Below are 23,713 nucleotides of genomic sequence, written 5' to 3'. Positions count from 1 at the left end.
TAATATTTCTTTTTGTCAGAACGGGGTAATCATTACAAGTAGGAATAAGTTAGTATTACATTGGGGGTGGGGGTGATTGGATGAATTGAACAAAGGAAATCTGCTTGACCGTGAAGCCAGGGTTATCCTGAGGATAAGCTGCAAATGAGGATGTCTGGTGGATGGTGAACGCAAGAAGCTAGGAGCAGGAGTAGGCCATTCAGCCCCGCAAACATCTTTGTCATTCAATGCGATCATAGCTGATACATGCTGGCCTCAAATGCTCTTCTGTATGAGTTCCCCAAATGCCATCAACTCCTTGATCATTCAAATATTTATCTACCTCCACCTTAGATATATGTAATGACCAAGTCTCCACCACCCTCGTGGGCAGAGAATTCCAGATACTGACTGCTCACTGAGAGAAGGAAGTTCTACACACCCCATTTATTTATTGAGATTGAGTGTAGAATAGGCCCTTTCAGGTCCTCAGGCTGCACTGCCCAGCAACCCCCGATTTAACCCTAGCCTAATCACGGGACAATTTACAATGACCAATTAACCCATCAACCGGTACATCTTTGGAGGAAACCCACGCAGCCACAGAGAGAATGTACAAACTCCTTACAGGCGGTGTGGGAACCGAACCCGGGCCGCTGGTACTGTACAGAGTTGTGATCACCACTAGGCTACTGTGCCGAACAAAATATTGACTGCCCATTTCCCTCCACAGGTGCTGCCTGAGCTGCTGAGTTCTTCCAGCATTTTGTGTTATACAATGAGGTAGAGCATTAGAGGAAAGAGATTTGTGTTATTTATGCTTATAGATCAACATGAGGGTGTCGAATAATTTAACCTCCATGTGGTAGGTGTTGTTAGCATTCTGCAGATGCTGGAAATAGAGGCACTAAATGTTGGAGGTACTCATGACAAGATTAACAACAGCTTCTATCCCATTGTTAGAAGATTCTTGAGCGGATCTTTTGTACAATATAGATGAACTCCTGATCTCTCCATCTACTTCCGCCAAAAGCGGAACTTCCCGGTAGCCAAATATTTTAATTCTGGATTCCCATTCCCATTCTGACTCGTCAGTCCATGGCCGCCTCCTGTGCCACGAGGCCACCCTTAGGGTGGAGAAGTAGTCCTCATATTCCACCTGGGTAGCCTCCAACCTGATGGCACGAATACCAAATTCTCCTTCCGGTTAAAAATAAAAAATACCCTCCCCTTCCCCTCCTATTCCCTATTATGGCCTCTTACCTCTTCTCACCTGCCCATCACCTCCCACTGGGTCTCGTCCTCCATCCCTTTCTCCCATGGTCCACTCTCCTCTCCTGACAGGTTCCTTCCTCTCCAGCCCTTTACCATTCCCACCCACCTGGCTTCACCTAACACCTTCTAGGTATCACTCACAACACACTGGAGGAACTCAGCAGGTCGGGCAGCATCCGTGGAAAAGATCGGTCGACGTTTCGGGCTGGAACCCTTCGTCAGGACTGTAGAGGGAAGGGGCAGAGGCCCTATAAAGAAGGTGGGGGGAGGGTGGGAAGGAGAAGGCTGGTCAGTTCCAGGTGAACTGACTAGCATGTTGTGAGTATTGCTTTGACCCCAGCATCTGCAGATTATTTTGTGCTTACCTTCTAGGTATCCTCTCTACCTCCCCCCCTCCCCATTTTATTCTGGTTCCTTCACCTTTCCTTTCCAGTCCTGAAGAAGGCTCTTGGCCCAAAACGTTGATTCGTTTCCATCGATGCTGCCTGACCTGCTGAGATCCCCCAGCATTTTGTGTGTTTCTTGCACCTTATTGTCTTCCTGCACTGCACTTTATCTGTAATTTTAACACTATATTCTGCACTCCGTTACTGTATTTCCTTTTTGTATTACCTAGATTTGGGGTTATCAATCTGGACAGTGTGCAAAGCCAAGCTTTTTTTTTTGACGTGTTGCTATTGTGAAATATAACTCAGTACATGTGACAATGGAGTGTATGGGGTGTCCAGGGAGGGGTAGCACCTCTGGTGTAGGGGCTTGTCTGGGGCAGCTCACTCATCTTCGGTCCCCACCGGGCACTCAGCTCTCACCTGTGGCTCCAAGTAGCTGTTTGCATGTGACAGTGGCTGCACCCGGACACACCTCTTCAACGGGTGGGCTGAACCAGGTGAGGGTAGCCGGTGGCCTCGTACCCCGGTGAGTTAGGGACCTGCCTGTGCAAGCGTGTGAAATCAGCTCCAGCTGAGATCCACAGCGTGATCCAATGGCCAGGGAGATGGTACTGCAACACTCCTTGGAGAGCGAAGGGCAAAGAGCAAGATCATAACGAGGTAACTGTGAGGTCCAGAGTCCATCTCTTTGCCCAAGAGATTAACACAAGAGTCTGATAACAGAAGCTGTCTTTGAGGTTGGTAATGCCGCTTATTTGAAATCTTCTGCCCGACAGAGAGGGGAGGGAAAAGAGAGTCCAGGGAGGTCTTTGATTATGCTGACTGCTTTACTACGGCACAGATAGTTTATCGATTGGAATTTTTAAGTTCCCATCCCTGTTATTTGAAACTAGCCTGTTTGTTATCTGGAGTGTTTGTATCTGTTGTATCTTCCGTGGTGAAACTAATTCAACATATCTGCTTTGAACATTTCTTTGTTCACTGTTATTAATTCACTACTCCTGTTCTCTGGCAGTCCTACGTTCAGCCGAGCTGCTTACTTCCTATTTATACATTCACAAAAACTCTTACTGCTTGTCTTGGTATTTTTTCTCAAAGTCATCAATTCTCTCTCTGATGGAATGTATAGTCTTTCACTGATGGATCTTAAAATCTTCCCTACTTTTCAATTTAACATTACCCCTGACTTTTTTTAAACCCCAGATTTTCATGGAATCCCTCTTTCCATTTGGGACAATTCCTGCTGAGTGTGATGGACCATATACCTAAATATCTCCCTGTTTTCATCCACAGTATACAGTTGTTACTAATTCTGGATTTTCTGTGTATCCTTCTGTTTCCTTTTCTACATCTTCTCGAAACACTTGTTTTCCTCTAACATCTTGCCACATTTCCTTTTGATTTATTAAACATCCTGGATTGAGTTCTCACCCCTCCTATTTAGGGTGTATAAAGTTGTAAATGTTTGGAAAATAGTCTACCTCTTCTACCAATGTGCATAGCCATACATTTTCCTGCACTATATTCTATAGAAACATAGAAAGCCTACAGCACAACGCAGGCCCTTTGGCCCACAAAGCTGTGTCGAACATGTCCTTACCTTAGAACTACCTAGGCTTACCCATAGCCCTCTATTTTTCTAAGCTCCATGTAGCCATCCAGGAGTCTCTTAAAAGACCCTATCGTATCCACCTCCACCACCACTGCCGCCGGCAGCCCATTCCATGCACTCACCACTCTCTGCATAAAAAACTTATCCCTGACATCTCCTCAGTATCTGCTTCCAAGCACCTTAAAACTATACCCTCTCGTGCTAGCCATTTCAGCCTTGGGGAAAAAAGCCTCTGACTATCCACATGATCAATGCTTCTCATTATCTTGTGCACCTCTATCAGGTCCCCTCTCATCCTCCGTCACTGCAAGGAGAAAAGGCTGAGTTCAATCAACCTATTCTCATAGAGCATGCTCCCCAATCCAGGCAACATCCTTGTAAGTCTCCTCTGCGCCCTTTCTATGGTTTCCATGTCCATATCTGTCACTTCTTTTTCCATCTCTTCATCTGTCCAAGTCAATCTGCAGACTCCTCCTTCCTCAACACTACCTGCCCCACCACCTATCTTCGTGTCGTCTGCAAACTTGGCCAGAAAGCCATCAGTTCGGTCACCCAAATCATACCGACCTCTGTGGAACATCACTAGTCACAGGCAGCCCACCAGAAAAGGCTCCCTGTGTTCCCACTCTTTGCCTTCTGCCAGTCAGCCACTCTTCTATCCATGTTAGCATCTCTCCTATAATATCATGGGCTCCTGTTTACTAGCCTCATGTGTGGTTCCTTGTCTTCTTAAAATCCAAGTAAGCAGCATCCACTGACAAGAAACTCTGCAGATCCTGGGACCAATTGTTACATGACTTTAATGGGTAGGTTAATAAGTTTGCCTTTGACACAAAGATTGGAAATGCAGACAGTGAAGAAGGTTGTTGAAGGATACGGCGGGACATGGATCAGTTGCAGATATGAGTGGCGAAATGGCAGATGCAGTTTCATCCATGAGGTGCGAGGTGTTGCTCTTTGGGAGGTCAAATACAAGGGGAAGGTATGTAAGCCTTGATGTCAATTAATGTCAAAGCCTTAACAGCACTGAGGGTCAGAGGGATTTTGGTATTCATGTCAACATCTCCCTGAAAGTGGCCACACAATTCGATATACTGGTAAAGAAGGTAGTTTAGTACCCTCGCCTTCATTCATCAGGGTTTTGTGCATAGGAGTCAGAAAGTCATATGGCAGTTTTATAAAACTTTGATTGGGCTGTACTTGGAGTTCGTGTGTGGTTCTGGGTCACCCCATTACAGGAAAGATGTGGATGCTCTGGAAAGGCTGCGGAAGTGGTTTCCCAGGATGCTGCCGGGATTTAAGGGGAGATGGTCAGAATATTTTTCTCAAAGTCAAACTGTCACTTACTGGAGGGTGTGTATTTGAGCTGAGAGGGGGAAAGTTTAAAGGAGAGGTGTGGGCACACACACGCACAAAATGCTGGAGGAACTCAGCAGGTCAGGCAGCATCCGTGGAAATGAACTAGCAGTCAGCGCTTCAGGCTGCGGCCCTTCTCCAGGACTCAGAAAGAAGGGTGGTGGGATGAAAGCTGAAGCCAGGTGGGTGGGGAAGGTCAGGGACTGGAGGAGAAAGAATCTGATAGGAGAGGAGAGGGGACTACAGGAGAAAGAGAAGGAAGAGGGATCAAGAGTAAAGTAATGGAGAATTGTGAACAAGCAAAAGGTCAGAGTGGGGGAGAATTTGTTCACCGGAAGAAATTGATATTCGTGCCAGCAGGCTGGAGGATACCCAAAGTGAATATGTTGCTCCTCCACCCTGAGGGTGGCCTCCTCTTGGCACAAGAGGCGGCCATGGACCGACACGTCAGAACGGGAATGGGAATTAAAACGTTTGTCCACCGGGGAATCCCGCTTGTGTCAGATGGTGTGGAGGCAGCCCCCAGTTTACGATGGGTCTCACCGAAGTGGAGGATGCTGCATTGGGAGCACTGGACACAGTAGATGTCCCCAACAGATTGGCAGGTTAAGCGTTGCCTTACCTGGAAGAACTGTTTGGGGCCCTGACTGGAGGTGAGGAAGGAGGTGTATGGCCGGGTGTGGCGCTTAGGCTGCTTGAAGGAATAAGTGGCGGGAGGGAGATTGGTGGGATGAGATGGATGGACAAGGGAATCGCAGAGGGCACGATCCCTGTGGAAAGTGGTGGGGGGCAGGGGAGGTAAAAATATGGTCAGTAGTAGGGTCCCTTCGGAGTTTGCCGAAGTTGTGGAGGGTAATGTCTCGGATATGGAGGCTGATGGGGTGGTAGGTAAGGACAAGAGGGACTGTCTCACTGTTAAGGTGGTGAGAAGATGGGGTGAATGCAGATGATCAGGAAATAGAGGAGATGCAGGTGAAGACAGCATCAATAGTGGAGGAAAGGAAACCCCATTCTTTAAAGGAAGAGCATATCTCTGATGTCCTGGAAAGAAAAGCTGCGTCCTGGGAACAAATGTGGCAGAGACGAAGAAACTGACTGATGGGGAGTAGCATTTTTGGAGGAGATAGGGTGGGAAGACTATAGTCGAGTATATTGAGGCAGGAGAGATTTAGTTTAATTTGACATTGTGTTAATTGGAGACAGTACGTGCTAAAGAGCTGGACTGTGCTGGACTGCTTCATTGTCTCTGTCTTAAGCGAATATGGACGTATACAACTGCAAACTTTCCTTCAACAACATCACCATTGCAGAGCCTCGCCCCGCAGCCCGGACACAGAGCCGGTGAGGCAAACTTGCCCCTGGCTCAGCCCTCGAGCCAGCAGGAGTTTGCAGGTGGGAGATGGAACGGCGAAACGGCGGTGTGGGCATGAGTAAAATGTTATTTACTGCCCGGCTCGTGTGGCCCAGACACCGCTCGTCAACGCCCAGACCTACGGAGAGCAGGAAAAACAGCCACACGGCGGTGGACAGGATCAACGAGGAAACTGAACGCAGCCCAGACTGGGCGAGAGTCTCTGTCCCCGCCACAAATTATTTTAAAAAAAAGAGCTCAGATTAAAATCAGCCTCATTCAGAGCCGGTGTGAAGTGCTTCTCCTGGGAGCAGTAGAACCAGTTTCGAAACACTGGGCTCTTTATTGCTCCAGTCTGCAGGCTGCCCAGGTCACCGTGATCCTAATGGAAGACTCTGCTCCTGTAGTGGCTCCCAAAAATGAACTACCCCCCCCACCCACTCCCCCAGCACTGTGAAACTGTGCTGAGTGAGACCCCTGTAGCCCCGGAGCTGACTGTTCACTGTCAGTCGTCCACGCGCTCGTTCAGAGCGGCCCGTGCAGGCTCCCCTCCATGGCTTCGTCTTTCAGTCTCGCACCCGGGCCTAGTCCACGCTCCACAACTCCCGCAGCGTGTGCTGGCCAGGACGGGAGGAGAGGAAGAGAAAGCAGCAGAGAAGACTAGTGAATGTAAACCCGGGAGACATGTCTGGTGCAGTCCGGACCTTGGTCTGAGACGTGACGGGGGAAGATTTACTCTCACATCTACTGTACTTTTGTGCTCAGACAGAGCAAATGAAGAAAGGGAGAGTCAAAACCTCTTGCGCCTGGGCCATGGGGCAGAGACTATCCCAGATGAAAGCAGTAACGCATGCATAGTAACAGGAATTCTGCAGATGCTGGAAATTCAAGCAACACACATCAAAGTTGCTGGTGAACGCAGCAGGCCAAGCAGCATCTGTAGGAAGAGGTGCAGTCGACGTTTCAGGCCGAGACCCTTCGTCAGGACTAACTGAAGGAAGAGTGAGTAAGGGATTTGAAAGTTGGAGGGAGAGGGGGAGATCCAAAGTGATAGGAGAAGACAGGAGGGGGAGGGATAGAGCCAAGAGCTCTCAGCCACACTCAGGTTGGAGGAACAACACCTTATATTCCGTCTGGGTAGCCTCCAACCTGATGGCATGAACATCGACTTCTCTAACTTCTGCTAAGGCCCCACCTCCCCCTCGTACCCCATCTGTTACTTATTTTTATGCACACATTCTTTCTCTCACTCTCCTTTTTGTCCCTCTGAATATACCCCTTGCCCATCCTCTGGGTTCCCCCCCACCCTTGTCTTTCTTCCCAGACCTCCTGTCCCATGATCCTCTCGTATCCCTTTTGCCTATCACCTGTCCAGCTCTTGGCTCTATCCCTCCCCCTCCGGTCTTCTATCATTTTGGATCTCCCCCTCCCCCTCCAACTTTCAAATCCCTTACTCACTCTTCCTTCAGTTAGTCCTGACGAAGGGTCTCGGCCTGAAACGTCGACTGTACCTCTTCCTAGAGATGCTGCCTGGCCTGCTGCGTTCACCAGCAACTTTGATGTGTGACGCATGCATAATATTGCCTTATCTAACAGGAAGCGACATAGAGTTTGTGAGTGGTTGTGGCATTTTTGGAGGAGACTAGACTAAAGAGATAAAGATATGGGGATAAGAGACAGGTGAGACAGAAAAATCGGTCCAGCTGATTTCACTGGTTGCTCAATTCTGATTATAACCTCCTGTCCCACATTTACAGCTGCAAGTAAAAACCACATGTGCTGGAGAAACTCAGCATTACTAAGAGTTAGAGTCGCGCCATTATATAGCAGAGAACTGGACCAACACATCCATGATATCATCCTGTTTGTATTTGGCCCTCATCCATCTAAATCTTTCTTATCTCTGTATCTGTTCAAATGTCTTTAACTGTTGTAATTGTACTCACTGTGCCTTCATTCCACTTGCCCATCACTCTCTCTGTGGAGAGATTGGCTTTCAGTTGGCCTGTGCTCACTGTAGCTGATCTAATCCAAACCGCTGACTATACCCTGACTTCCGCCCGCTCGGTTTGACCATCACCAACTTCCCTGTACTGTACTGCCTTTTGCTGGAGACACCTGAAATCAGAGCCCCTGTGGCCTCGGTATCCCGTCCAGGTAACGACCACCAGTCCAAGCCCTTGCAGCTCCTCTCTCTCTCCTCCCACTCTAGACCCCTCCACTCCCCTTCCACTCCCATCCTCCTCCCTTCCCCTCCTTCTCTTCTTCCCCCTTCCCCTCCTTCTCTTCTTCCCCTTCCCCTCCTTCTCTTCTTCCCCCTTCCCCCTTCCCCTTCCCCCTCCCCTTCCCCCTCCCCTTCCCCCCTTCCCCCTCCCCTTCCGCCTCCCCTTCCGCCTCCCCTTCCCCCTCCCCTTCCCCCTCCCCTTCCGCCTCCCCTTCCCCTCCCCTTCCCCTTTCCCCCTCCCCTTCCCCTTTCCCCCTCCCCCTCCCCTTCCCCTTTCTCCCTCCCCCTCCCCTTCCCCTTCCCCCTCTTCCCTCCCCCTTCCCCCTCTTCCCTCCCCCCTTCCCCCTCTTCCCTCCCCCCTTCCCCCTCCTCCCAATCTCTTCTCCCACCCCATCGTCATTTCCTCCCTATCCCATTGATGTTGTCATCCAGCTCGTTTATGTTCTGCAAGTTCCAGTCAGGACAGTTATGAATGACAATATTAAGAGCAGAAATTTATTTTTGAGGTGGAGAGGAGAGACTGTCTCTTGTCATCCATTCAGGATGGAAGCATTCTCTTCTGCCCACTGTATCCAAACTGGACATTTGAGAATCTATCTCATTCTCCAGCACTGGGCAGTACCATCCCTGCGTTGCTCTTGCAAATATCATCTAATTACATAACTCTTTTTGTGAATAGCACACACAAAATGCTGGAGAAACTCGGTGGGTCAGGCTGCGTCTATAAAACAAAGTACACAGTCGTTGTTTCAGGACCCAATGAATAATCTCAGCCTAAACCGTCGACTGTACTCTTTTCCATAGATGCTACCTGGCCTGCTGGGTTCCTCCAGCATTTCGTGTGTCTTTCTTTGGGTTTCCAGCATCTGCAGATTTTTCTCATGTTTGTGTTTTGAGAATACTTGCCTTTATCTTCACTCAGATATTTCCAGATTTGAATCCCACCGCCATGTGGTGAAAATAAATCCTCTCCTTCCAACTGAACCTCCTGTGCCATCCCTAACATGTGCCCTCTCTGCTGGGGGAATGTTTCCTGCCAACCATGGACCCTTCAGTTAATGGTAGGGGTCCATGGTATAAAGATGGTGGGGAACCCCTGATCAAGACCATAAGACACAGAAGCAGAATTAGGCCATTCAGCCCATCGAGTCTGTTCCACCATTCCATCATGGCTGATCCCAGATCCCACTCAACCTCACACACCTGCCTTCTCGCCATATCCTTTGATACCCTGACCGATCAGGAAACTATCAACTTCCGCCTTACACGCGGAACTTGGCATCCACTGCAGTCAGTGGCAGAGCATTCCACAGATTCATTACTCTGGCTAAAAATATTCCTCCTTACCTCTGTTCTAAAGGGTTGCCCCTCAATTTTGAGGCTGTGCCCTCTAGTTCTAGATATCCCCACCAATGGAAACATCCTCTCCACATCCACCGTATCTGGACCATTCAACATTCAGTAGGTTTCAATGGGATTCTCCCCCTCCCTCCCACATTCTTCTAAATTCCAGTGAGTACAGACCCAAAGCTGCCAGACGCTCCTCATTCCCAGAATTATCCTCATGAACCTCCTCCAGACTCTCTCTAATGACAACACATCCTTTCTGAGATAACGGGGCCCAAACCTATTGGCAGTACTCTAAGTGCAGCTTGACAAGTCTCTTAAAGGTCCAACATTATCTCCTTGCTGTTATATTCTACAGGCTGGATGGAGAGCGAGGTGTCTCCCAGTGGAGGTTAGTTGTAGGGGATTCATAGCCAGTTCTTTAGTTAGAGCCTTCAGCATTTTGGGCATCGAGGGAGAGAGGAAGAGGAGAGCTATCCGCAGTACCACCGATGCAGCAGAGAGGGCCTCAAGATGGCTGTAGCTCAAAAGAGGGCAGCCATGGGGTCATAAGTAGCTAGGCATCTGGACACAAGCTGGGGTCTGATCAGCCCCGGCTGGGTCACCTGGAGGAGGGTGTATGATGTTGAAAGACCCGAAACACCCGATGATTCCAGGAACATCACTGAAGATGTGTCCAGAAGCGTCAATAGATGTATGTACACAGAGTACTCCCCTTGAAATAAGTGGCAACATTGCATTTGCCTTCCTTACCACAGACTCAACCTGTAAAGTAACCTTCTGAGAGAGTCTTGCGCAAAGATTGCTAAATCCTTCTGTACCACTGATGTTCGAACCTTCTCCTCATTTAGATAATAGTCTCCACTACTGTTCCTTTTACCAAAATGCATTATCATATATTTCCCAACACTGTATTCCACCTGCCACTTTTTTGCTCATTCTTACGATTTGTGTGAGTCCCTGCTGCAATCGCATTGCAATTCCATGATCTAAATCATTGATAAACAATGTGAAAAGCAGCGGTTCCTATACTGACCCCTGAGGAATACCACTAGTCACCAGCAGCCAACCAGAAAAGGCCCCCTTTTATTCCCACTCGTTGCCTCCTGCCTGTCAGCCATTCTGCTATCTATGCCAGTATCTTTCCTGTAACGTCATCGGATTTAATCTTGTTAAGCAGCCTGATGTGTCACCTTATCAAATGCCTTCTGAAAATCCAAGTAAATGACATCCACTGCCCCTCCCTTGCCCGTCCTGCTTTCACTTCCTCAAAGAGCTCTAACAGGTTTGTCAGGCAAGATTTACTTTACAGAATACATGCTAACTTTGACTTATTTTATCTTCAGTCTCCAAGTACCTCAAAATCTCATCCTTAATAATAGACTCCAACATTTTTCCTACCGTTGAGGTTAGGCTAATTGGCCTATAATTTCCTTTCATTTGCCATCCTCCCTTCTTAAAGAGTGGAGTGACATTTGCAATCTTCCAGTCCCTCGGGACCATGATAGAATCAAGTGATTCTTGAAAGATCATGACCAATGTCATCTGCTATCTCTCCAGCAACCTCTGTCAGGACTCTGGAATGTAGCCATCTGGTCCAGGTGACTTATCCAGCTTAAGACATAGAACATGGAAACATAGAAAACCTACAGCACAATACAGGCCCTTCGGCCCACAATGCTGTGCCGAACATGTACTTACTTTAGAAATTACCTAGATTTACCCATAACCCTCTATTTTTCCAAGCTCTATGTACCTACCCAAGTGTCTCTTAAAAGACCCTATTGTATCCACTGTCGCCAGCAGCCCATTCCACACACTCACCACTCTCTGCATAAAAAAACTATCCCTGACATCTCTGTACCTACTTCCAAGCAACTTAAAACTGTGCCCTCTCATGTTAGCCATTTCAACCCTGGGGAAAAGCATCTGACTATCCACAAGATCAATGCCTCTCATCATCTTATACACCTCTATCAGGTCACCTGTCATCCTCCGTCGCTCCAAGGAGAAAAGGCCAAGTTCACTCAACCTATTCTCATAAGGCATGCTCCCCAATCCAGGCAACATCCTTGTAAATCTCCTCTGCACCCTTTCTGTAGTTTCTACATCTTGAGTTTGCCTAGCGCTCTTTTAATCACACTCATTCCTGCTCCGAGACTCACAGACCTCTGCTGTGCCTTCCACAGTGAAGACAGATGCAAAGTACCCGTTAGATTCATCTGCCTTTTTTTGTCCCCCATTACTACCTCACCAGCATCATTTTCCAATGGTTCATCATCAACTCTCCCCCTGCTTTTCCTCTTTAAATAACTAAAAAAACCTTTGATATCCTGCTTTATATTCTTGGCTAGTCTGTCCTCAGAGGGTCAAGCAGGGAACTATTGACTTTTTGGGTCAAAACCCTGTATCAGCACCCTTGTTGCTTCAGACTAACCTGTCTCTCCTCACAGCTGAATCCCTGGGAATATCCTGGTGAATCTCCCCTCCACCCTCTCCAATGTAATCCCATCCTTCCTGTAGTGTGGTGACCAGAACGATGGACCATACCTTTGTTGTACCATAACCTACCCGCTGTGTGGTATATGTCCCAGCTCGTGAAGACAAGCATTTTCTATACGCCACCTTCACCTTATTGATCTGTCCTGACTGCAAGGGATCATTGCACTAAGACCTCTCTGTTCCTCAGGACCCTAGGATCCATCCAGTCTTCCAACATGTACCACCTTTTACATTTCCCTGCCCATCTTGTTAAACTCAGTCCGTAGCTGAAGTCTACCCTCCTCACAACCAACATGGCACTAATTTTTCTATTGAATGCGAACTGAATGATTATACCTGGGGCACTTACATCATTAATGTACATTCGATGGCCACTTTAGTAGGTATCTCCTGTACCTAATGAAATAGCCACTGAATGCACTGTAGGTTTGTTGTCTGCTGCTGTAGCCCATCCACTTCAAGCTTTGATGTGTTGTGCATTCAGAGATGCTCTTCTGCACGCCACTGTTGTAACATGTGGTTACTTGAGTTACTGTCACTTTCCTGTCAGCTTGAACCAGTCTGGCCATTCTCCTCCGACCTCTCTCGTTATCAAGTCATTCTTGCCCACCATACTATCACTCACTGGGTGTCTTTTTTTTTCTTGCACCATTTTCTGTAAACGCTGGAGATTATCTTGAGTGCTTAAAAATCCCAGTTCAGTTTCTGACATACGCAAACCACCCCATCTGGCACCAACAATCATTCCATAATCAAAGTCACTTAGATCACATTGCTTCCCCATTCTGATGTTTGGTCTGATCAACAACTGAGCTTCTTGACCATGTCTGCATGCTTTTATGTTGCTTCTACATGTTTGGCTGATTAGATATTTGCATTAATGGGTAGTGCAAACAGCAAGGATCTCTCTGGGACATGACTGGTCACGGGCCTCCAGTCACAAAAACAACCCTTCACTGTCACCCTCTCTCCTGTGATCAAGACAATCTCAGATTGGTGTCTGATCTTGGTGATATTGATCCAGAGGTTATTTGAAAGTCAAGTATGAGGCATAATACATTTTGCTTATTTGAGTCATTTATTGAGCGATATAAGAAAGTATGGACAGAAGAAAAATAGACAAAGAACAAAAAAAGTCATGGTTGTCCCAATTCTTAAAAATGAGCTCAGACTAGACAAAAACAATACATTCCAGTGATTAGAATAACCTATGGAATAGCCAGATTTAGTGGTGTGACATCTGCTCCAGAGAAACTTCTAGAAAAATACAGAATCAGCTTATACTAGAGTTACTGAAAGCCTTGTTGAGCAATTGCATGTACATAAGTGACTATATGAAAGTACCAGCAAGCTAAGGTAGGAGATTAATAACGATTTTACACGCTGTAGTTTGTCAGATTGTCCCAGGGCGGTATCCTTTTGGACCAGTCTCCCATGCGAGATCCATTAAGGCCCTTTTTTGTGAAGACCACATCAACGACTCTGCACTGACACGCACAATCAACGCTTTAATCAAATTGGTCCAACAAGATTTCCTCGCTGGCTATTCCTGATCAATCTCATTCTCTTCAAAACATTACTTATCCAATAATTCCCCCAGCACCGGTGTTAGGGAGAGCGGGGTGGTTTAGAATTGTGCTTTTCTAGCCTGGGGGCACCCTCTTTACGTGGTGAGTGACACTGATAAGAGTGGACCTGATGCTGTTTTTCGTTGCAGGTGCACTTGATCCCAGCTGAGATGGAAGGAGCCATGGATACCTGCTACTACAACCAGACCATCCCCTTCTTCTACAGATCAGCCAACAAAAACTTGACTGACAAGTGGCGGACGAAGGACGTGCTGGTGGTTACCCTGGGCCTCTTGGTGTGTCTGATAGTCATACTGGCCAACACGCTGGTCATCGCAGCCATAGCCCTGAACCGCCGCTTCCACCAGCCCATCTTCTACCTGCTGGCCAACCTGGCTGCTACGGACTTCTTCTCTGGTGTGGCCTACACGTACCTCATGTTTCACACGGGCCCGCGCACCGCGGAGCTGACGGTGCAGACCTGGTTCCTGCGGCAGGGGCTGATCGACACCAGCCTGACGGCCTCTGTCGCCAACCTGCTGGCCGTCGCTGTGGAGCGCCACCAGACCGTCTTCCAGATGCAGCTGCACAGCAACATGAGCAACCAGCGTGTGACCTTCCTCATTGTCTGCATTTGGGTCACCGCCATCGTTATGGGGCTCATCCCCCAGATGGGCTGGAACTGCGTGTGCAGCCTGGACACCTGCTCGCGGATGGCTCCTCTCTACAGCCGCAGCTACCTGGTTTTCTGGGCCATCTCCAACCTGGTGATCTTCTGTGTCATGCTGCTGGTGTACATGCGAATATTCTGTTACGTCCAGCACAAAGTGCAGAGGATGTCCCAGCACACGTTTCACTCCAGGCACAAGGAGACCATGATGAACCTCATGAAGACTGTAGTCATCATTCTGAGTGAGTCTGCTGTTCTTTATAGAGATAAGTCATACTGGGTGTACTGTAGTGCATGCACCCTCCACACCTGTATCACGCAGCTTTTCCCCCTCCCGCACGCCGTTAGCAAATCCAGTGTCTGTCAGGCTTGTCTGCAAATTTATCATGCTAGTTCTAATCTCGAGAGTAGCAATTCCTGCTGCATTCACTGGTAGTTCCAGAGTCCCAACCAGTCTTCAAATCCAAGACAAATAGGTAAACAAAAGGGGTCAGACCCTGAGGTCAGCACTGTGAGTCACCAGGGAACCTGGGACAAAGGCAGGAAAGACCAGGTGAGGGGTCATCAAAGCCTTGAGAAATCCCTTTGAATAATGGGCATTGGACAGATGGATCCCAGAGGATCATAAAATGATCATATGACGTCAGTAAATTTGTATCAGTATCTGCCCATTCCCCCTCTGCCTCTCCCCACCCCGACTCCCCGCCCCTCTGCCCCCGCCACTCCGCCCCCCCGCCTTTCCACCTCTCCACCTCCCTCCATCCCCCTGCTCCATCCCTCCCTCTCCTTCCCCACTCTCCTTCCCCCCCTCTCCTTCCCCCCCTCTCCTTCCCCCCTCTCCTTCCCCCTCTCCTTCCCCCTCTCCTTCCCCCTCTCCTTCCCCCTCTCCTTCCCCCTCTCCTTCCCCCTCTCCTTCCCCCTCTCCTTCCCCCTCTCCTTCCCCCTCTCCTTCCCCCTCTCCTTCCCCCCTCTCCTTCCCCCCTCTCCTTCCCCCCTCTCCTTCCCCCCTCTCCTTCCCCCCTCTCCTTCCCCCCTCTCCTTCCCTCCTCTCCTTCCCTCCTCTCCTTCCCTCCTCTCCTTCCCTCCTCTCCTTCCCTCCTCTCCTTCCCCCTCTCCTTCCCTCCTCTCCTTCCCTCCTCTCCTTCCTCCCTCTCCTTCCTCCCCCCCACTCCCCCCTAATTCCCTTCCCCCCACTCCCTTCCAGCCCGTCCTCCACCCACTCTCCCCTCCCCTCTCCCCCGTGGCCCCGGGAATCAGTGCTGGGACCCTTACAGTTTGTGGTGTACGTTAACTATAGAGGTGAATGTCAGAGCTATGACTGGTACGTTTGCAGAGGGTGCGAATATTGATGGGGCGGTTATCAGTGAGGATGGTGGTGATAGGAGAAAGTTGCTTCTCAGCGTGCAAGATAGATGAAGCAATGCTGGACGGAATCTAATCCTGAAGTGCCAAGTGATGCTCTTTGGGAGGATATAGTATGATCTTGGATTCTGGGATATGGACTGTGAAGAAACAAACATACTGAATGCAGTGACTGTCTTCAGGCAAGAGAGGGTGACGGAACGAGGAAGAGTAAAACATCGGTTCAAGACAAATGTGGAGTCCAGGGCTTTTTATAAGTTGGTTTATCGTTGTCACATGTGTTGAGGCGTAGTGAAAAATATTGTTTTGCATGCCATCCAGATGCATCACTTCTTCATATCAGTGTACTGAGGCAGTAATAAATACCTTTGCCTGACCTCAGTGATAGAAAATTACTGAGAAAACATCTGAAGAATAGTCTAAATAATCACTTCAAATCAAGGACAGCACGGTTTGTTATAGAAAATGTGCTGAACTAATTTGAGTGGGACAGCGACAAGGAGAACTGAGTGGGGAGGTGTTGTGTTGTATGTGCAGTTGCTTACGTGGGAATTTAGTGAGGCATTTGAGAAGGTCTCACATTATAAACTGATCAGAGTACAATGAGAACTGGCCAAATGGGGGTTAGGTGATAGCAAGGCTGAAGTCGGGTTTTGCAGGGCTAATTCCAGGTCACTGCTTGTTGTCTATTATTAATGATTTAAATTTAATAGGATCCACATTTCATGCAGTTAATGCAGCATGGATCATGTGATTGATGGGGAAAAATCGTGGTCATGGGATCTGATATGGAAATGTGACAAGTTCTCAGAACTTGGCATGAATGAAAAATTATTATTAGGAAATTAGTGTGTCTGAGGAGCAAAACCCCCCAGGGATCAGTGACCTGTGTCCTTCAAGGTGCTGGGATTTTTTTTTGTTGAAATTGTGTAAGACTTTGGTAAGGCCTAATTTGGAGAGTTGTCTCTCTTGGTCACCAACCTACAGGAAGGATGTAAATAAGGTTGAAAGAGCGCAGAGAAAATTAACAACGATGTTGCCGGGTCCGGAGGGCTTGAGTTACGCGGAAAGATTGAATAGGTTTGGACTTTATTTGTTAGAATGTAGAATATTGAGTGGAGATTTGATAGAGGTATACAAAATTATGAGGGGTATACATAGGGTTTTTTCCACTGAGGTTGGGTGAGACTTCAGCCAGAGGCCGTGCGTTAAGAGTGAAAGGTTGATTTCAATGTTTAAGAGAAGTTTGGATGGGTACGTGGAGGGCTGTGGTCTGGGTTCAGGTTGATGGGACTGGGTGGTTTAAATGGTTTGGCATAGATTAGATGGGCTGAAAGGCCTGTTTCTGTGCTGTACCTTTCTATGACTCTGTAATTTAAGTTATCCCTACTGGTTCAGAGCCTAACTGTCCTTGAACCTGACAGTGTGGGAACTAAAACTCCTGTACCTCCTTCCCGATGGCAGCAGCGAGAAGAGAGCACGGCCTCGATGGTGGGGGTTCTTGATGAAGGATGCTGCTTTCTGGAGGCAGTGCTCCTTGTAGTTGAGCTCGATGATGGCAAGGGCTTTTTCCGTGATGGAGTTGGCTGTATCCACGACTTTTTGTAGGCCTTTCCATTCTTGGTCATTGGTATTAACATACCAGGCCAAGATTCTCCCCATGGTGTATCTATAGAAGTTTGCCTAAGTTTTAGAAGCTTTACCGAAACATGATTTACTGAGATTTATTTTGGGACAGGAGGTAAAGTAGTGAAACTCATGCACGTTTAAGTGCCTGGATGAGTCTTGAGGAACTGTGTGGTTTTGAACCAAGGAGCCAGAAATGGGACTGTCCTAAATAACTGGTTATTTCTGGCCATCTCTAGATTTGCAATTGAGGAGTAATTCTTCCAGACTCGATGGGCACGGACTGTTTTCCTGTGGTGGGGAATGTATTGAGCAATCCAGGTCTGTCTTGGCTCAAACCCAAGCTGGGGTGTGTTTTCTTGCAGCTCCTCCACTGTCTCTTGTCAGGATAGCGAAGCAAAATACAACAGCGGTTGTGGTTTGTGTTTTTGTTGAGATTACTGCTTGAGACTTAATGAGGCCTTTACAGTTCCCTGGGCTCCACGTGGAACAACAACCTCTCAAGTGGTGTATTTTTAGTAATTGTTTGCTCTTTGGTGTGTATCTGCGTATATCAGATGGGAGCAAGCAATGCTGGAACCACTGAGATCATGCAACATGTGGGAGTGAGATGTTATTGGGAGAGCAGTATTCAGGGTGCCTAATTTTAAACTAAAGTACGACTGGCTGGGTGCACCATTGTGAGGGTAGGGAGTTGGTCATTATTTCTCCCTGAATTTGTATAACTGTGATCTCATTGCTATTTGTCGAACTTTGCTGACTACTAATAAACACTTCCTAGAGCCCAGCTGTGTCAACACTTGAAGGACATCTTCCACGCTATATAGCATTACATCAGTCAGATTCTCCCCCACCCCACCACCACATTACCAGAGCTAAATTTTCCTCTGAATTCCTTGTGTAGTCCCCCGGCCACCCTCAGGGTCGCTTGGCTCGCTGTCGTCTAGGAAAACGGCCCTTGGCCCCGGCAAACTGGGTAATCAGTTTGTGTGGATGCTGTGTGATGTACCCCACCCCGGCCAAATAACAGACAATACACCAGATACGATTAAATGATTTACAGTTTATAGATGTTACTGGAACTATATATTTAATAGAGAATAAAATATAAAAGGAAAATCAAAGGCGCCACACTTATCAAAGTTAAATCTCTTCGTGCACGAACAGTTGGAGCTCGGGACCCTTCTTCTTCACCCTGCGACCCCCCCGGACCACCTCAACTGGCCGTCTGGACCAACAACGGTGGTCGACCAGACGCTCCACACGAGTCTGTCTCCATCTCCTCTCCTCGCCGAATGCCCCACTTGGGGTCCAACCCCGTTAGCGGACTCACAGCACCTGGTCCATCCTCTGTCTCCCTCTCCCGCCTTCCCCCCCAAAACCCCACGCATACAATATCTTACAGACACACCAAAAGCACAACAACTATCGCAATTGGCTCATTCATCCTCTTATCAATAACATAATCCAAACAAACTGCTAGCGGGAAGGACTTCCTCAGCAGTTAACATAACAAAGAAGCCCGTTCAATTATAACATAACAAAGAAACCATTTTAATTAGACTACGCAGTGACATAAAAAAAGAAACCCCTTACACTTGCAAGAAACAACTTTGCGCAGCAAGATTTCCCCTTGAGATTCAAACACAATTAACTTCAAATTTGCTTGTACCAAAGTGGTTGCTTTAGTTCTGTTAATTCACTGAGAGGGTAAGGACTAGCCCATTAAGCTTGAGAAAAAGCCAAGATACTATGTAAACCTCAAGGAGGGTTTGGGCAGTGAGGCTCTACCTAGCAAGGAGCCAAAATGGATCAGACTCAGGGTTAATGTTGCCGAGACAGGGTCACTCCTGAGGGAGAGGTAGGCTGTGGAATTGCCTGAGTGTTTCTGGTGGGTGTTCAGTATGTAACACTCAGCTATATTGGCTCGTATATATCTAGGGGAAATCCCGCCCGGCGCCTGCCTGGACGTTTCCTGTTGGGTCGGTTGCTGTACCACTGCCACCCAGATCAATCCCAAACATCAATCATCAGCCGGCACACACAGTACGTTTTACCAAATACACTTTATAGCTATTACTAAGTCTATGTCTATATATAAGTTCAACACAGAAAAAAGAAGGAATGGAAAAAGGCGCCAGACTTACCAAAGTTCAGGTTCTTCGTGCACAAGTTGGAGCTCAGGAATTTCTTTGGGACCACCCAGACTCTGTCGACTCACAGCTCGGGACCACCCGGAGCCTTCTCGCACGTCCGTCGTCCTCCCGGTCTCTCGTCCGACTCCCCACCAAAAACCCCCGTTCCCAGTCGTATGTGACAGCATTATCACCCCAAGAAATGATACATGAACACACATTGGCTAATAGCACCCTGCCATCTGTATTAACCCAAGCAAGTTTCTAGCTAGACTTTCTCAGCATTTATAACATAGGAGCCATTTTAATCCACATACGCAGCAGTTTAGAAGATTAACGTAATAAAGAAGCTATTTTAAAGTTAACATAACAAAGAAGAAGTAGATAAACTGACCTGTAAACACAAGAGGTTCTGCAGATACTTGAAATCCAGAGCAACCCACAAAATGCTGGAGGAAATGGCAAGTCGGGCAGCATCTATGGAGAGGAATAAACAAGTCAACATATCCGGTGAGGCCCTTCATCAGGACTGAAGAGGAAGGGGGAAGAAAGAATGAAAAGGTTGAGGGAGGGGAAGGAATACAAACCAGCAGGTAATAACTGAAACCAGGTGAGGGGGATGTTGGGTGAAGTAAGAAGCTGAGAGGTTATAGGTCGAAGAGGTGAAAGGCTTAAGATCAAAGAATCTGATAGGGCAGAACAGTGGACCATAGTGGAAAGGGAAGAAGTAGGGGCACCAGAGGGAACTGACAGCAGTTAGGAGAAAACATAGAAACACATTACAGGCCCTTCGGCCCACAATATTGTGCTGACCATGTAACCTACTCTAGAAACTGTGTAGAGTTTCCCATCTGCATTGACCTCTACTTTTCTAAGCTCCATGTACCAACCTAAGAGTCTCTTAAAAGGCCCTATGGTATCTGTCTCTACCACCTTCGCTGGCAGTGCATTCCACAAGCCAGAATGGGGAATGGAAGAGGAGAGAAGGGGGAGGGGGAGGTGTAACCGGAAGTTAACAAGATCAGTTTTCTTGTCCTCAGGTTGGAGGCTACCCAGATGGAATATGAGGTTTTGCTCCTCCACCCTGAGAGCGGCCCCTTCCTGACAGTGGAGGAGGCCGTGGACCAACGTGTCCGAACGGGAAGTCAAGTTGAACTGGTGACCATTGGGAAATCCCACCTTTTGTGGAGGATGGAGCGAAGGTGCTGGGCAAAGTGGTGTCCCCAGTTTAAATCAGGTCTCGCCAATGTACTGGAGCACCAGAGACAGTGGATGGCTTCAACAGATCCGCAGGCAAAGTGTCGCCTCAGCTTTGGGGCCCTGGTGAGGGAGAAGATGTAGGGGCAGATGTAGCGCTTGTCACACTTGCAGGCATAAGTGCCAGGAGGGAAAGATGTGTTTAGTGGTAGGATCCCATTGAGGAAACTATGGAGAATGATGTACACACAAAAAATGCTGGTGGACGCAGCAGGCCAAGCAGCATCTATAGGAAGAGGTACAGTCGACATCTTGGGTTGAGACCCTTTGTCCTGACGAAGGGGCTCGGCCCGAAACGTCGACTGTACCTCTTCCTATAGATGCTGCCCAGCCTGCTGCATTCACCAGCATTTTTTGTGTCTGTTGCTTGAAATTCCAGCATCTGCAGATTTCCTTGTGTTTGCGGGAGAATGATGTGCTGGATTTGGAGGCTTGTGGAAGAGTAGGGAAGGACAAGAGGAACTCTATCCCAGTTCTGGTGGTGGAAAGATGGGGTGGGGGCAGACGTGTGGGAAACGAAGGAGATGCAGGTGCAGGCAGCATCGATGGTAGTGGAAGGGGAACCCCATTCTTTGAAGGTGGAGGAACGTTAGATGATCTGGTATTGAAAGCTTCATACAGGTGCGGAAGAGGTGGAGGAAGTGAGAAACAAGAGGCAGGGTGGGAAGAGGTATAATTAAGATCATCAGTAGGTTTATAGACGATATCAGTGGATAATCTACATCAGGAGATGGTGACAGAGAGATTGAGAAAGAGGAGAGGGCTATCAGATGGATCAAGCAAATTTGAAGTCAGGCTAGAAGTTGGAGCAAATTGATGTCAAAATTGATAAAATCAATAAAATTGTTGAGTTCAGTATATGTCAAGAAGCAGCGCTGATTCAGTCGCGGATATAGTGAAGAAACTGAACTTGTATTCTGATTATTGCTCTGGTAATATGAACCGCAGTGAGTTCAGTAAGATTTGCACTTGTAATCTGTCTGCTCGGTATCCTGTGTCGGCCAGGAAGAATAATACTCATCAAGTCATATGGCATGAAACAGGCCCTTGAGCCGAACTTGTCATTGCTAACCACGGTGCCCATCAACCTGTTCCCGTTTGCCTGCGTTTGGTCCAAATCTCTTTAAATTTTTCATACCCACGGACTTAGTAAAATGTCTTTTAAATGTTATTGTCTCAGTCACTTCCTCTGGCAGCCCTGTAAATGCACCACCCTCTGTGTGAACGTAGAATAGTACAGAACAGTACAGGCCCTTTGGCCCACAATGTTGTGCTGCCCTTTTTCCCTCCTTGCGGACCAATCTAACCCTTCCCTCCCACGTTGCTCTTCATTTTTCATTCATCCATGTGTATCTTACAGTTTCTTAAATGCCGCTACTAATGTATTTGCCTCTATCACCACCCCTGACCATGCACTTACCACTCTGTATATTAGAAACTACCTCTGACATTCCCAAGTTATTCTCAGATCCCTTTTAACTCTTTTCCTCCTCAATGTCCACTAGATTTTGGTTCCCCTTTCCTGCGCAAGAGACTGTGTGCATTAACCCTATCCATGCCCCTCATGATTTTATACACACCAATAAGATGTCCTGTCAGGTTCCTATGTTCCAAGGAATAAAGGGGTAACCTGCCCCAGCTCTCCCTATAGCTCGAGTCCTTGCAATATCCTGAGATGTGACATTAGAGCACGCCATTTGGTTTAACTCTGCTGTTCATTCTCATGTCTCCTCTCCCTCCTGCCTTTCAACACTGGCTGACAGCAGGAGCAGGCCAATGGTGTTTACCTATTTGCTGTAGACAATAGACAATAGGTGCAGGAGTAGGCCATTTGGCCCTTCGAGCCAGCACCACCATTCACTGTGATCATGGCTGATCATCCACTATCAGTATCCAGTTCCTGCCTTATCCCCATAACCTTTGAATCCGCTACCTTTAAGAGCTCTATCCATCTCTTTTTTGAAAGCATCCAGAGACTTGGCCTCCACAGCCTTCTGGGGCAGAGCATTCCATATATCCACCACTCTCTGGGTGAAAAAGTTTTTCCTCAACTCCGTTCTAAATGGCCTACCCCTAATTCTCAAACTGTGGCCTCTGGTTCTGGACTCACCCATCAGCGGGAACGTGCTTCCTGCCTGCAGCGTGTCCAATCCCTTAATAATCTTAAATGTTTCAATAAGATCCCCTCTCAGCCTTCTAAATTCCAGAGTATACAAGCCCAGTCGCTCCAATCATTAGACATATGACAGTCCTGCCATCCCGGGAATTAAGGTGAACCTACGCAGCACTCCCTCAATAGCAAGAATGTCTTTTCTCAAATTTGGAGACCAAAACTGCACACAATACTCCAGGTGTGGTCTCACCAGGGCCCTGTACAGTTGCAGAAGGACCTCTTTGCTCTTATACTCAATTCCCCTTGTTATGAAGGCCAGCATGCCATTAGCTTTCTTCACAGCCTGCTGTACCTGCATGCCTGCTTTCAGTTACCACTCACTTCAGTGCACCCTGGGCAACCTCCCATGCCCTTGTGTGTCTACTTCTGCTCTCACCATCCTTTGAACAGATTTCAAGTATTCTCAACCCTCGAGAGAAATTTGCCACCCCGTTTGCCTTTTAACAGTGACCCTCAGCTCTGGGTCCTTCCCAAAACAAAACACGATCTCCAATTTTCTCCTCCCCTTTTAAACATATGCAAACCTGTCCTGCCACTGCAAGCTGCTTCTAATTAATGACATACTTGTGGAGATCAGAGCAGTGTGCTGGGGCCTCGCCCCACCCCCTGCCTCCCTTCCCAGTTCTGAGGTCTCCTCAGTGTCTGATAGAGCTGCCGGTTACCTCTCAGTTAAATGTGTGTATTGTTGTCACATGTACTAAGGCACAGTGAAAAGCTGGTCTTACACACTGGTCATAAAGATCGGGTCATGCTACAGCGCTTTGAAGTAGAACAAGGTAAAACTACGACAATGCATAATAAAGTGCAACAGCTACAGAGAAATTGGCAGTGCAGGTAGACAATAAGCTTTAAGATCTTAAGGCAGATTGTGAGGTCAGGAGTCCACA

At 47.8% G+C, this 23,713-nt stretch overlaps 1 protein-coding gene across 10 annotated transcripts in view; it reads left to right on the top strand.

Moving 5' to 3' along the window:
* LOC134339423 (lysophosphatidic acid receptor 2-like) overlaps positions 1–23,713 on the top strand; it is a 116,119-nt gene that overhangs the window by 60,691 nt on the left and 31,715 nt on the right. For 7 of the 10 annotated variants that reach the window (XM_063035908.1, XM_063035911.1, XM_063035905.1 and 4 more), the window contains one exon: positions 13,753–14,515. In XM_063035908.1, coding sequence (XP_062891978.1) covers positions 13,774–14,515 — 742 coding nt within the window. In that variant the 5' untranslated portion in view covers positions 13,753–13,773. Of the gene's footprint in view, positions 1–2,325; positions 2,381–2,414; positions 4,238–12,443; positions 13,392–13,752; positions 14,516–23,713 lie in introns of those variants that run through there. The other 3 variants (XM_063035910.1, XM_063035901.1, XM_063035909.1) reach the window with 3 other exon arrangements.

This window comes from Mobula hypostoma, chromosome 29 (genome assembly GCF_963921235.1).
Source record: "Mobula hypostoma chromosome 29, sMobHyp1.1, whole genome shotgun sequence".
Classification (NCBI taxonomy): domain Eukaryota; kingdom Metazoa; phylum Chordata; class Chondrichthyes; order Myliobatiformes; family Myliobatidae; genus Mobula; species Mobula hypostoma.
Note: the sequence above shows the minus strand (reverse complement) of the source record. Positions and strands in the feature narration are given on the sequence as shown.